Source organism: Alligator mississippiensis, chromosome 10, assembly GCF_030867095.1.
Source record: "Alligator mississippiensis isolate rAllMis1 chromosome 10, rAllMis1, whole genome shotgun sequence".
Lineage (NCBI taxonomy): Eukaryota > Metazoa > Chordata > Crocodylia > Alligatoridae > Alligator > Alligator mississippiensis.
This window is the reverse complement of record NC_081833.1, coordinates 52,279,271-52,294,977: the sequence shown is the minus strand read 5'-3', so window position 1 is coordinate 52,294,977 and position 15,707 is coordinate 52,279,271. Positions and strand designations below refer to the sequence as shown.

General features: G+C 41.4%; 1 protein-coding gene across 1 annotated transcript in view; it reads left to right on the top strand.

Moving 5' to 3' along the window:
* TENT4B (terminal nucleotidyltransferase 4B) overlaps positions 1-15,707 on the top strand; it is a 69,237-nt gene that overhangs the window by 50,663 nt on the left and 2,867 nt on the right. Inside the window, exons 6-11 of the mRNA XM_006273209.4 lie at positions 3,267-3,395; positions 8,789-9,002; positions 11,704-11,830; positions 11,936-12,039; positions 14,243-14,430; positions 14,958-15,122. Of these exons, the coding sequence (XP_006273271.2) occupies positions 3,267-3,395; positions 8,789-9,002; positions 11,704-11,830; positions 11,936-12,039; positions 14,243-14,430; positions 14,958-15,122 (927 nt within the window). The remainder of the gene's footprint in view (positions 1-3,266; positions 3,396-8,788; positions 9,003-11,703; positions 11,831-11,935; positions 12,040-14,242; positions 14,431-14,957; positions 15,123-15,707) is intronic.

The window sequence follows — 15,707 nt, the reverse complement described above, 5'->3', positions numbered from 1 at the left end:
GGCCTGTGGGGCCCCTAAAAAATTTACTAAATTAAGATTTATTTGCCCCCAGCTGCCTGCAAAGCTGACAGAAACCAGGGGCAGTAGGACCCAGAGGGAGCCTTCAGCAGGCTTGAGCAACTCGACCCTGCCCCACCTCCAGCCAGTTTCCTGCTTTTCTGCCCCTGCCCTGTTCTAGCACCACCTGCTGTGGCTCCTGGCACCATCACTGGACTACAGAGCATGGGACTGTGTTGGTACAGGGGGGAGGCGGGTGTGTGTGTGTGTGTGTGTGTGTGTGTTCATGGGTGAGTCCCACACACACACCCCACCATACACATGCACCCACACCACCCCTCGCATTGCCATACACAAACCCAACCTTCCTCCCCCCACAGACTATATCCACATACATCTACTCCACATACCCACCCCCCACAATATACAAGACTAAAACTTCATTTTAAGCTATTGTGCAGTCATCTCTATGTACACTACACAAATGCATATAAATCAGGACAAAAATATTTTTTTTTAAATCAAATTAATGAATGCTCTAGTTGTTCACATTTTAGAATACAATTTGGTATTTTTTTGGTTCAAACATGAACCCCTTGCCTAAAGGAGCAAAATCCCTTGCTGAAGGGAGTACTTTCTCTGGGGAGCAAGGAGTGGGGACACTTCTGGTGGCAAAGATCACGGGTTAGGGGGCAGAACTTCCAGTCACGAGTTGGTGACTGGGGGGGTGGGGCCCTTTGAAGAGGCGGGGCTACCCATGTGGCCCTCAACAGCTTGCCAAAACTCAGTAAGCGGCCCTCCACCCAAAATAATTGCCCACCCCTGTACTAGAACCAAGGGTACCAGAAATTTAAGTTTATCTGCCTAGTTTGGCACCCAGAACTGTATTTAATTAAATAAATCCTCTGGGTCTGCTCAGCATTGTTCAGCTCCTCTGAAGGTGGCGTCCTGACAGAGATGAAATAGAAAAATAAAATGAGTCCTTCTCCCAATATTTTCTATTTGGTCTCCTTGACCAATCTGTAAAGTGAAGCAGGAAAAGGAGATTTTAGGAGTTAGGACATCATTTCACCCTCTATGAGACACATGAATGGGACGGGGTCCAGACTCTGATTTCTACATATGGGTCTTGCCTTTTGGTGTGCAGACATGGCGTCACCAGCCACTAGAGAAATATCAAACTGTGTTTTTGAGACTCAGACTATGGGGAAGCCTTTCATGCAGGAATGAATAAACTAACCTAGCAAGGACGCCTAGAATGATGAAAGTGCCTCTGCATGGTGAAATTTACAAGAATTAGAATATTTGGTGTTAGTAATGATAAAAAGCAACATGCTTATATTCTGATTGCTTCATCTTTGCAGATGAAACTATTAACCCCTTACAACTGTTAATTGTTGAGGACTGTAGGATCCTTCATGACCTCTTGAATTGAATGACAGACAGTAGGGGTTGAGACACCTGGCATGTTTGCTATGAACTATGTTGACCCCACCCCAGAGTAGAAGTAGAGCAGACAAATTTTGTCCAGCCTTACACAAGTGTAAATCACTCTACTCCTTCAAAGTGAGGGGTGCCTATTGCAGGAACTTAGATTGGGAGAACTGGTTGTGTGCCTCCCCACCCCCGTGCTACAAGGTAGCAGTGCAGGGAATGCCTGCGTGTGTGGTGTGTAGTGCTGCATACAGATCTGCAGCACCACATACTGCAGGTCCATGCTTATCTGGGTGCAGCTAAAATGTCCAAAGATCATTGGTAGGCCTCTGCCTCTCTGTCACTTATTTCCTTCGGTCATTGTGTACAAGGACATGCAGGGTGCATTCTGAAAATGACTGAGAAAGCCCTTCCAAAATAAATAAGGTGTTCTTACAGCCATTCTTTTCAGGAGCTCCTTGTGGCTGTAGCACACGAGAAAATAAAATACTGCTCTCAGGAATTGATAAAGAAACTTGTTTAAAAGGAAACTTTTACTCTTCCCACATTTGCCAGGACTAGCTAATGAAGTACAAATGTCTCCAGTGAGACAGTCTTCCAGTTCCTGGACATACCTGCAGTTCTCAAGAGAGAAACTCAGAAATAATAATTTAAAATGCTAAGATGGCATTACCAAATGTCAGACACCACTGTCAGGACAGTAACTGCTTCTGCCATTGGGCATAGATTGTTGTGGCTGCATCATTGAGGTCTCAAATCCTATATGGGTACAGTTGTCATTTGATGGTCATGGTCTTTTAATGCCAAAACAGAGTTTAAATGACTTTAGGGCACTTACCTAAAAGAAAGCAGATCTCACTCTTAGTTTTATAGGAAAGTCTTTCAGTTTTTATTTAAATCGGATTCCTCATAACGATATACTTGGTATGTTGCCAGCAAGACAATGAGAGGATCCATGTGGACAAATACTTGATAAAAGAACGGCTACAAACTTTGCAGAAATTGTTGTTTTTTTGTTTTTTTTGTAGTGTTTTGCTTATATAGATCCTACAACCCAGTGTTGCTTTTTTGCCACCGCAGAGTCCTTTAGCTCTGGCATTCTGGATTTGATGAAAAAACAAGAGGCTGTTTCCTCTGGATAATGTGTACAAGGACATGCAGGGTGCTGGCATAGTTCCAACAGATATCTTGAGTGGGTTCCATGTGGATAAAACATCTTGAAGAGCTAGTTAATACAAGTTTAATAGTTCTTTAGAAAACAATTTGTGGATTTAACAATTTTTCATAAAGAGGCCCTTCATTAGGAACACTCATAGGTGTAAGTGTGTCGGATCTTGGTTTCAGTGTCTAGCAACTGAAGAATGCAACTCTTGTGAAGTGTCTTCTGTAGGTTGCACTGATATTCCTTTAGTTTTCCTTGAAAAGTTGTAAGAAAAGCAGATGTAGGTATGTGTTTGGTTCAATCAAGACCAGCTCAGTTTCTCTTTAAATTTACTCCATAGCAACAGTACTGTGCAGTAGATCTAGGGAAACTTTGTAGTAATCATAGGGGACAGGGTTACCCTCACTCCTTTCTTCTGCCCTTTGACATTCCCTGGATATCTTCTAAGGGAACTTGCAGACCACCGTCCTCCATTGCAATGCAAAAATAACTGTCCATAAGCAAAGGAATCTAAAGATATCCTATGTCACTTCCACTTGCTGTGTTTAGTATGGTAATACCAAGTAAAGATATGGGTGTCTTGTGATTTAGGCACAACCATTTTCACTGTGGCTTGTGCAGCAAACATGTGTATGCATAACGTTTAGCCAAAAATCCTTGTTTTCTTTTTCAGAAATATCCTGTATTACCGTATCTGGTTTTAGTATTGAAACAGTTCCTGTTACAGAGGGACCTTAATGAAGTATTCACAGGTGGAATTGGTTCATATAGTCTTTTTTTAATGGCTGTCAGCTTTCTTCAGGTGAGTTAACTGAAATTGTCGATGCTATTATGGCAAAAAATGTTTTTTCCTGCTTGTGAAATTTCAGTGTTTGATGCCACGTCTATAGGAAATTTCAGTGTTTAATATCATGTCTATAGGCCAAATTCTGCCCTCATTGTTTACATTTGATTGTTGCTGGTGTAATTGAGGCCAAATTCTGCCCTCATAGTTAGAATTTAGTTTAATAATTCTGTCTGAAAATCTTAACATTGGAATCCAGATTGTGGAATTAGAGCCATTTGCTTTGGAGGACTTAGAGTGAAAGTAGTTCAGTATATATGTATATTTATTAATATGTGAAACTTGCTGTTCTGGTCCATGCCATTTATAATGGCACTTGAGGGATCTACTGTAAAAGGCACTCAAAGTAACATGCTGATAGCATTTTCAGAATATCAGACTGAAGGTAATTGGCAGTTCTTCAGCGTAAAATTTTGATTAAACTCTAGGTGAACCCTGATCAATAGTGGTACAGTGGACAACACATTATCCCCACTTCGGCAGACCAACTTCAGAGATGAGTTGGTACCTTCCACAGACTCATAGAAAATTAGGGTTGGAAGGGACCTCTGGAGGTCATCTAGTCCAATCCCTTGCTGAAAGCAAGACCATCTCCAACTAGATCATCCCAGCCAAGGCTTTGTTTAGCCAAGTTTTAAAAAAACTCCACGGATAGAGAGTCCACAACCTTTCTGGGTAGCCTGTTCCAGTGTTTTCCTACCTTCCAAGTGAGAAAATTCTTCCGGATATCTAATCCAAACTTCCCTTGCTGCAACTTGTGATGGCTGCTCCTTGTTCTGTCATCTGTCACCACTGAAGAACAGTCCAGCTCCATCCTCTTTCAACCACCCTTTCAGGTAGTTGAAGGCTGCTTTTAAACCCCCTCTGTCTTCTCTTCTCTAGACTAAGCCCAGCTCCTTCAGCCTTTCCTCATGTCATGTGCCCCAGCCCCCTCACCTTTTTTATTGCCTTCTGCTGGACTCTGTCCAACATGTTCATGCCCTTTCTGTAGTGGGAGGCCCAAAACTCCAGTACTCCAGATGTGGCCTCAGCAGTGCTGAATAGAGGGGAATGATCACTTCCCTTGACCTGCTGGCAACACTCCTACCAATGCAGTCTAGTATGGCATTAGCCTTCTTGGCAACAAGGGCACACTGCTGGCTCATATTCAGCTTATTGTCCACTGTAACCCTCAGGTCCTTTTTTGCAGAGCTGCTGCCCAGCCAGTCAGCCCCCAGCCTGTACTGGTGCATGGGATTGTTCCATCTTAAGTGCAGGACTTTGCACTTGTCCTTGTTGAACCTCATGAGATTTCATTTGGCCCAATCCTCCAATTTGTCTAGGTCACTCTGGATCCTAGCTCTATGCTCCAGTATATCTACTACTCCCCCCAGCTTGTTGTCATCCACAAACTTGCTGGGGGTGCACTCTGTGCCATCTTCCAGGTCATTGATGAAGACATTGAACAAAACCGATGCCAGGACTGACCCCTGGGGCACTCCACTTGATACTGGCTGCCAATTAGACATTGAGCCATTGATTACTACCCCCTTGAGCCCAATGCTCCAGCTGGTTTTCTATCCACCTTACAGTCCATTCATCCAGCCCATACTTCCTTAGCTTATCTGCGAGAATGTTGTGGGAGACTATATCAAAAGCCTTGCTAAAATCAAGGTATACTACATCCCCATATCCACACAGCCAGTCACCTCATCATAGATGGCAGTCGGGTTGGTTAGGCATGACTTGGCCTTGGTGAATCAATGCTGACTGTTCCTTAGCATCTTCTTCTTCTCTTCCAAGTGCTTAGAAATGGATTCCTTGAGTATCTGCTCCATGATTTTTCCAGGGACTGGAGTGAAGCTGACTGGTCTGTAGTCCCCTGGATACTACTTCTTTACTTTCTTAAATGTGGGCACTATGTTTACCCTCTTCCAATCCTGGATCTCTCCCAATTTGCCATCAGTTTTCAAAGATGATGACCAGTGGCTCTGCAGTCACATCAGCCAACTCCCTCGGCACTCTCAGGTGCAGCCCATCCAGCCCCATGGACTTGTATATGTCCAGCTTTTCTAAACAGTCCCTAACCTGTTCTTTCTGTCTGCTAGCTGCATACCTCCTCCCCAAACTGTTCTGCCCTGTGAAGTAGTTTGGGAGCTGAGCTTGCCTGTGAAGACTGAGGTGAAAGGCACTGAGTACTTCAGCCTTTTCTGCATCCTCTATCACTGGTTGCCTCCCACATTCAGTAAGGGACCCACACTTTCCCTGATCCTCCTCTTGTTATTAACATACTTGTAGAAACCCTTCTTGTTACCCTTCATATCCCTTGCTAGCTGCAACTCCAATTGCACTTTGGCCTTCCTGACTTCATCCCTGCATGCCTGAGCAATACTCTTATACTCCTCCCTAGTTGTTTGTCTAAGTTTCCACTTCTTATAAGCTTCTTTTTGTGATCTAGTTTACTGAGGAGTTCCCTGCTCAGCCAAGCTGGTCTTCTGCCATACTTCCATGTCACTCCTACAAATAAAATGAGAAAATGAATTTATTAAATTAGAACATGATACCTATTTGGGTGCGATTTTGGCATTGCTATTTTACCATATTTATTTGAATCGGACCCATTGACTTCTACCTAGAGTATACTCACAAGGTTACAAGCTTAAATGCCATTTTTTCTCACGTTGACAAAATCCACATTAAAATGTTTTGTGGTTTAAATCCATAAGTACTGTTCACATGGGTCAGTAGCCATGCATCTTGCTTCAGACCCATCAATTAAAAGGCTGAAGTAGTGGTCAATTAGATTTTCATTACAGCTCATAGTGGAACTGAAATGTAAAGAGAAATTTTGTATTCAGCTGCGTAGCATCTGCAAAACTGATTCTGCTGAATAAGTTCAGGTTGTTCAGTCTAAGTTTGATTCGTGCATCTACCTAAATGCATTTATCCTCCACTAATATCTATTCAAACGATTTTATGAAGTTCTGATCTTATCACAGCTATTGGAACTGTGCTTTTGTTGCTTCTCTGTATTATGACCCCAAGATCCTATCATTGGAAGCACTTAGAATTTGCAGATAGTCTCTTCTTTTACCACTTCTCTTCCTCCTCTATATCTTGTATACTGTGCTGTACTTTTTCAGTTATGCACAACACGTGCAGATATCTAGGATAATCTTGTACTAATGTTTTCATGATGTTAGTGGCTTTAGTTTGCAGTGTAGTGCTTGGGAACACAGCAGTTCGTTGTGATATTCCTAGAAACCCCAAGATGGCATTATGGCACTAATTTTCTAAGTTTGCATTTTTATTCCTTTAAAAGTAGTACACAGCTCTGATTTACTTTTTTTTTCTTGTCCCATTTTTTTAAGCACAGAGGAAATAGTCTTACATTGCATTTACATTGGAGAAGCTTTGGTTTTCCACAACTCAGTCACTTAATCAGATGGAACAAAAACATATTATCATCAAATGTGAGGAATTTCATGTTTGAACAAACAACTTCATATCCATGACTTTAAGCACTAAAATGTGTCAGTATGGATCATATCATTCCTACAGCTAAAATGAGAAAATGAATATATTTAATTAGAACAAGATCCACTGCAGGTCCAACTCCAGCCTTGAACCCAGGTCAGGGCCAGAGTGGGAGACATTGCAGCTGCCTGTCTCCCACAGCTTCTACCTGCTCCTTTTTCCTCTGCTGCTTAGTGTCAGGCTCCATTCCCTCCTGGGGTACAGAACACATGAAGTTTTGGTCTTTGCCCAGCCACACAGCTCGTTAAATTCAGAGTTTGATTTAGGTAAATGTGGTAATAGCCCTTACAGGGGTGTAGGTTTTAGCTGTGTTGGTCTAAGGACATGGGCAGACAAGGTTCCTTGGGTGAATTTGATATCTTTTATTAGCCCAACCCAAATAGTTGGAGAAAAGTTATTAAGCAAGCTTTCGGGTTCACAAACCCTTCGTCAGGCTAAGGAAGTTTCCAGGAAGAGCACACACCAACTGCTGAAACTTCCTTAGCCTGACGAAGGGTTTGTGAACCCGAAAGCTTGCTTAATAACTTTTCTCCAACTATTTGGGTTGGGCTAATAAAAGATATCAAATTCACCCAAGGAACCCCTCGGGGGTTACGAGAAATAATGGCCACAAGCTAGCAGAGAGCAGATTTAGGTTGGACATTAGGAAGAACTTCTTCACAGTTCGAGTGGCCAAGGTCTGGAACGGGCTCCCAAGGGAGGTGGTGCTCTCCCCTACCCTGGGGGTCTTCAAGAGGAGGTTGGATAGGCATCTAGCTGGGGTCATCTAAACCCAGCACTCTCTCATGCCTATGCAGGGGGTCGGACTCGATGATCTATTGAGGTCCCTTCCGACCCTAACATCTATGAATCTATGAACCTTGTCTGCGTAATAGCACTTACAAATTTCAATGCTTTTATAATTCTTTCAGTTATGATTACAGTATATACTGTAAGTGTGAGTATGTGGCAGTGTATTTTGCTTTCTTGGTCTTGGATTAGTTATGTGCAATCACCCGTGTTAATTTCTAGAAGATTGATTTTTAAGGTGATAAAATATTTTAGCAGTAATTATGTAATGCAAACATGCCTTTTACCACCTACATCTCAACTTTTTTTATAAAGTGCTTGCTTTAGTGGTGCATGGAGGGTGCCTTCAAACACATGCATTACATTGCACACACATGACCAGGATTAAGTCTGTTCACAGATTTGGAATCCTGCAGGAGTGAGAGAAGTCAATGAAAAGAGTATTTGTTGGCAATCAGCAAATGAGCCTCAGTCAGGTATTGTAGCTTAACATATGAAACATCAAAATCTAAAGCTAACCTCAAAGAAGCCAAATGGGAAAAGTAACTTTAAGAACAACTCCACTTTTTAAAACTCTCTTCATTCAATTTTTGAAGATTCTAGGCATCCTCCTTTCAAGAAAACGTAATCTACTTCAACCCAGTTTTCCCTTTTTTTGGTCATGAATGGTATGTTTAACATGGGAAATGGATTGATCTCCTCTGAAGTTTTATATCCTGTCTACAAAATTACATGAGCCACTTGTTCACACTTCAGGACTTATACACAATAGCGTATAGGCCACACTTAGATAGTTGTCTAGATTAAATTACATTTGTATTAGAAGTACAAGTCTGTGGTATAGGATTTTTTGCACAATCTGCTGGAATATTAGGGTGTTTATGCTTCACAAGGGCATAATGAATTAATTTGTGGTAAGGCAGTGTTTAACATGTTAACAGGTTAAATCTAGGCAGATTGCATCTGAAAGGAACATAAAGAAATCTGAAAGTGGGACTCTTTAAGAAAAGATGAAACAAGTTTATTTTTCCTTTTCTTTTAAATAGCTACATCCCAGGGAAGATGCCTGCATACCGAGTGCCAACTATGGTGTTCTTTTAATAGAATTTTTTGAATTATATGGCCGCCATTTCAACTACCTAAAGACTGGAATCCGAATAAAGGATGGTGGCTCATATGTAGCAAAAGATGAAGTGCAGAAGAGTATGCTGGATGGGTATAGACCTTCAATGCTATACATTGAAGACCCGCTACAACCAGGTATTGTATCTTAACATATGAAACATCAAATTCTAAAGCTAACCCAAAGGAGTCAAATGGGAAAAGTAACTTTAAAAACAGCTCCACTTTTTCAAACTCTCTTCATTCAGTTTTTTTAAGATTGTGTACTGCATATTCCAAATGAGACTAATCCTTATTTCTGGTGAACAAAATGAGCAGTCTGTCATCTCTGACTGCAATGTAGACATTCCTTTAGAAGTGCTTGTGCCATGAGTTCACGAAGATCCTTGCCAGTGGCTGGGCTATGATGCCTGCCAACTCCTTAAGTACTCTGGGGTGCAAACTGTCAGGACCAGCTGACTTGAAGGTGTCCAGCCTCTCAAGGTGTTCCTTACAAGGTCTACACTGATATTGGGTATAAGTTCACCCTCACCCTGGCCGTCCCGCATAGTGTTAGGCAGGGTGGTCCCTCTTGGCCTGGTGAAAAACCAATGCAAAAAAACCATTAAGCAGGTTGGCTTTTTCCTGGATGTCAGTTGTCCCGTTTGGTTTAGTGGGCATCCAACATTACCCTTGCTTTTATTCCAACTCCCCACATATCTGAAAAAGGACTTTGTATTGTCCTTGATACATGTAACCACTTGGAGTTCGGTTGCAGCCTTGGCTTCCCTGGCTTGCTCCCTACAGGTCCGGACCAGTACAGAATATGCCTCCTTTGTGGTGATTCCCATCTTCCATCCTTTTATAAGCCTCTCTCTTCAGACACAGGAGATCCACAGATTCCCTGCCGAGCCAAGGGGGTTGCTGTGCCCTTTTGCTACCTTTCCTCTGAGATGGAATGGACATTCCTTGTGCTTTCAGGATCGCTTCCTTAAGGAGCAACCACTCATCCTGAACTCCCTTCCCTCTCGAGTCATGGTCCCTTTAGGGCCTAACGTTGAGGGCTTCTACATTGCTGACTGACTTGCCAGCTTTGCGGTAGATAGTGAAAGTGATCAGCTTGCGGTCAGTCTCCCAGCTTTCCTTCAATTCTTAGGTCGCTGACTAGATCACCCCCTTTGGCCAGTACCAGGTCTAGCAGCACTTTACCTCTTGTCGGTGAATAGACTTCTTGAGTCAGGTAGAGCTGGTCCATGCACATGAGGAAGCTTTGTGACTATTTGGATTTGGCCCAGTGCTCTTCCCATGAGATGTCTGGGTAGTTGAAGTCTCCCATGACAACCATGCACCAAGAGCATGCAGCCGTAGCCAGTTCCTCGGCAAATTCCTGGTCAAGCTCTTGTTCCTGATTAGGTGGTCTCTAGTAGACTCCTACCATTGTGTTCCCTGTGCCATGTTCCCCACGCACTTTAACCCAAAGGGTCTCTAGTCCTCCCTGGGTGCCAATGTCAGCTTGCAGGGACGTGTAGCTTTCCTTGACAGAGCTACACCCCCACCCCTTTTTTCTGCACAATCTCTCCTGTACAGGGTATAGCCATCTATACCTGTGGGCCAGTCATAGGTGGAGTCCTACCAGATTTCTGTTATCCCTATGTGATTGTAGTCATTCTTGTTTAGCAGGAGGACCAGTTCCTCCTGTTTGTTCCCCAAGCTCCTGGCATTGGTGTACAGGCACGTGAGTGTCCCATTGGAAGCCCTAGGCTTCCTTGCACTCCCAGGAGGACATCCTTCCAGGGCTGGGGTAGGAGTGGATTCCCTTGAGTGCCCTCACTTGCTGGTTTTGCAGAAGTTGCCTAGTGGGTTTGCTTTAGTGGCTGTCCACCCATACCCCAGCGAGTTTAGTTTAAAGCCCGGTTCAGCAGGTCAGCCATTCTGGCTGAAAAGAGCTACTTCTCTAGTTAAGAGAGGTGGAGGCCATCTCTTCCCAGCAGACCACTGCCTCTCTCACCAAAGAGCGGACTGTGATCATGGAAGCCAAAGCCTCCATGATGACACCAGCGCTGCAGTCTTTGGTTGACTACCTCAGTCCATCTCTCCCTCCTCAGCTCATGACCCACAACCAGGAGGATTGAGGAAGAAACCACTTGTGCCCCCAACCCCCTAAGCCCCACTTCCAAAGCCCTGTAGCCACTCATGACACGGCCAGGATTGCTCCAAGCCGTGTCATTCATACCCACATGGATAAGGAGAATAGGGTAGTGGTCAGAGGGCTGGATAAGCTTTGGGATCCTCTCTGCAGCAGATCTTCTGGGCTAAGGAGTCAGGGCGGCAGATTGCTCCCTCAGTCCCCCTCAGGAGGGAGTCTCCCATGACAACCATGCTGTTTCATTTTGGGGAGAGCAGGGGTGGTAGCTGTGAGCGTTCCTCCCTTGTCTGGGTGCTCTGCAGACTGTACTAGGGCTGCAAGAGGTTCATACCTGGTAGCAGGTACATACAGCCACAGTCCAGTGGGAGTGAGTAGGTAAAGTTTATTTTGTTAGCACTGGACCTGGAGTCAGGAGAGAGAACATTTAGACATGCCCATGGCATCCATTTGATTCTGTAAATGGACATATACTTGGCAGTTTTGATATATGTGGTCACAAAATTGGTATTTATAGGATTCCATTTTGATATAATTGATATTTTATAATAAATTGTATTTATTCATCATGTTAGAAAGATACTCTAAAATCTTAGGATCCCACACAAACTGAAATGTTGTGTTGCTCTATATGGCATTTCATGCTCTATAAAATATGTACTTTTTGATGTGTTGCAGTTTTGACTACTGCATGATTTATTATGTATTTATTTTAAGGTAATGATGTTGGGAGGAGTTCATATGGTGCCATGCAAGTGAAACAGGCCTTTGATTATGCATATGTTGTTTTGAGCCATGCTGTATCGCCAATAGCTAAATATTATCCCAACAATGAAACTGAAAGGTAAAACTTTTAAAAAATTAAGTCACACCATATTTACATGCATTCTTATGTATTTAAAATCTGAAACTGACCAGGTTTTGCTTTTTTTCTTTTTTTCTTTCACAGTATATTAGGTAGAATAATTAGAGTAACGCAAGAAGTGGCCACATACAGAGATTGGATATCAAAGCAGTGGGGAATTCAGAGTAGAACAGAGTCTTCATGTAATGGTAAGATTTGGCTACTTTGCTTTTGATTCAGATAAGGTAATGGCAAAGGTCTAAATATGAACATTCTACATTGCATCTAATTCTCTGGCAAACTGTTAGCATAATCAAGAGGGAAAATTTGGATTTGAGTAGCTGTGGAAAAAACGGCATTAACACTAATCTTTATTCTGGTGTCACTGATTTTGCCTGGTAACAACCCTAGAAAGAGCACTGACACCCAAGGGGAAAACTTTTGTAAAGCTTCTATTTAAAATGGTTCTAAAAATTATCACTGTATGTTTCTCTACTGGTGTGTTTGAAGTGTAGATTGTTGTAAAATGAATATACACAACACAGTCACTTTTAAAGTAGTCCAGACTTTAAGGACAGTAACATAAACCTTGGTTGTTTTTTAAAAATTATTATTTATTTACTTATTTATTTTTTGTTTCTCGGCTGAACTTCTGAAGTGTGTTCCTGATGTGAAATTAAACATGTCTTTGATCTCAACTAGCTAAGGATGTAGCTGTGAGCATGATACAAAAGAGATTGACTTCCCTGGGGGAGTGAATATCAAAAACAGAGCAATACTTGAATAATAATCATAATTCCTTATAGACTTTTTATTACTAAAGAGAATAGATCATGGGGGGATATATCCAAGTATATGAAGAATATTCAAAGCAGTCTTTCTAGTCCTGGACAGATGTAACATCTAAAGCCCTTCAAACATGCACATGTGCACTTGCGCAGCCTCAGCAACCTCTAGAACCAGAAAATCATTTGCATGTCTCTGCCACAGGGTCTTACAGTTCTGGCAGGGAGTGCAGGGTCTCCAGTCTCTTGTTTTCCACTGGGAGGTGCACACTTGCCCTCAACCTTCTCTGGAGTCTGCAAGAAAGTGTTCTCTGCCCCCCGCCCCCAGCCACAGGATTCTCCTCTGGCTGGAGAGCACTTGCTGCATACCCTCATTGATTTTTTTGGAAGCACCCTGGCAGTAGGTTACAGCAGAAGGCTGCATGTCTGTCCCTGCCTAAAGCATTCCGAATTGGAGTGAAATTTGGAGCACTTGAAATGTATGTCTGTCCATGGCCTCTGTTTATTTTAACCTTCTAATTGTTAAGGATGACTCTAGGATTGGTTTTTGGACTCTTTGTTATATTTTCTGCCATGCTTAATGACTTAATGTAAAACAGAACTCCAGTGCTCTGTTTTGTGGCTAGAGATCATCATTTAGATGAGTTAAATTGCATATACTGTAAAATGCATTGAAACTATGCAGTGTCTAAAAATCTAATCATGTTGATTAGATTAGTGATGACTAAACAGTTGAGAAATAATTGGCCATCTTTACGCTTGACCAGAATTTAAAGCTTGCCTTAGTGGGTGGATTCCAGCAAGCTCTGTCTTGATTGGAAGACTGCTTGTGGCACCTTCTCTTCTTTTTAATCTGTAAATCAGTATGGTAAAGATATGTCAGCTGGCTGTGGCAGTCGGATCTCTCAAGCTTCATAGTATTACTTCATTGTTAATGTATTTACATAACGTTAGTTATGTATATGAATATACCTAACTAGAAAATGAACCTGTAGATCTACTGGAAACCTACCTCAGTATATGGTGAGGGCATTCATAAAGGGCCACAGAGGAATATTTCTCCTAAAAATCTGCTGTTTTGAATAGAAGTATAGCACTGTCTTTCTAGGAATAAGCAAATTTGGGCAACTTTGCCTTGTATTGGCCCCTTTTATGTATAAAACAGTAAATCTTGCTTATAAGAAACGTAACAAGGAAGTTCATACTGGGATTCTTCTTGGTTTTGTTCCAAGATTGGCTATTTCTCTGCTCTTAAATCTTTTTTACCACATTTGCCAGAACACAAGGCCACATTATTTAGAAGATCTGCACCCAGCAGTTCCCATTTAGGAATGCAAATTAAGTAGCCAAAGGCATAGATAGAAAGTTAAACAGCATTTCTGTGGTCTGTTCTCTTTTTGAACTTTTTTATGTATATTTTTAAATTTGGTATAGTATGGTAGTTTATTTCATCACACTCCACAGTGGACTTCTTGAGTGTAGGTGTGATCCCAAGTTGCTACATCTGGGAAGTCTATAGGTTTTGCTGGGACTACTCTGAAAAATACTGTGCTGTGTATACAAAATGTAGGGTTTATTAGAAATGAACAATTTCCTTTCATTTTACTTTTTAAAATATTTTTTGCAGGTAATGGGGTAACCTTGATAGTAGATACTCAACAGTTGGACAAGTGTAACAATAATCTTTCTGAAGAGAACGAAGCACTAGGGAAATCTAGAAGTAAAACTTCAGAAACGCTCAGTAAACACTCTTCAAACTCATCATCAGGTCCATTGTCTTCCTCCTCTTCCACGTTATCCAGCTCTAGTGATGTAGTAAGTATTAAAGTTCTTATTTTGAACTTGATCAGAATTTTTTTTTCTCCCTCTTTGTATATGTGTATAATATACTTTAGACAAATTATGATGGTTCCAATAATTACATACAGAAGCTAGATTTGCATTGGGGTTATTTTTCTTACAAATCCAATCAGCATTAATTGATTTGTCAAAACTAAACTGATATGATGGCCCACTGCATTCCTATATAAAGTGCAGTCACATTCTTTGCCCCTGTTTCCTGAATAATGCATGCATTTCAAAGGGCTGATGTGATTTAAATAACATTCCCAAAATAAATTGCCTATGAACATGTATTTAAATAGGTTTTTTTTAAATCTGGTTTAATAAAGGGATTTTAAAAGACTTTAAACAGTCAGGACTGTGTATTGATGGAGTTGATGGAATTCTAGATTGAAAATTGCTTAGTATCTGGTGGGACCAACATATTTACTCCTTAAACTTTGTTTACTTTAGTTTTATTCTGAGAACATAAGCTGTCTAATACCCATGTCTTCTTGAAGGATTCTGATGGAACACCATGCAAAACATCTAAGCAGCTGAGTTGTCGTCAGTCTACCACAAACCGAGTGGGGTCACAAGATGTATCACTGGAATCTTCCCAATCAGGTGGAAAAATGCAAAATAGTCAAACGGCTAATACATCTAGCAGCATGAACAAATCTCAGGTTTGGAACTGTTCTAAAAACATAAATATTTTAAACTATTTTAATAGGATACATGCTTCTGAAAGTATGGAGACATTCTGTGGAAGAACAGCTGATCTTGAAAAGGATTTTTTTTCCTGATTATTTATTTTCTAGTGTAACAGAATATGCAGACTTTTTCTTGAGGCATTCCAGGATCATTAATTATTCTGGGGTCATTTCGTTCCCTCTCGGTCCTTTTTGGGACTGGTTGTTCAGTGATATTATTTTTATACCTGTTAAACTGATTACATAGACTTCCTTTTTTATAAGTTCTCGGAAATTTTAGATGTAGAAGGACACGTGCAGTTGAATTATCCACTTCCTTTTAGTAAAGGGTACATAGTACAATTCTTACTGCAAAATAAAGTATGTGGTCCTGTCACTCTTGAAGTGTTATGTAAAGGCTAGAGATCATCATTCTATTTCTTTCATTACTGAGGTTGCTGAAGTGAAAGCCTTTTAGCACAAGAAGTTAGATCTAGATATAATTCTTCCCTTAACATTGAGATCTTTTTAAATACAATACCTCCTGAAATTACAGTGTTTAAGGGTTTGTTTTTGGGT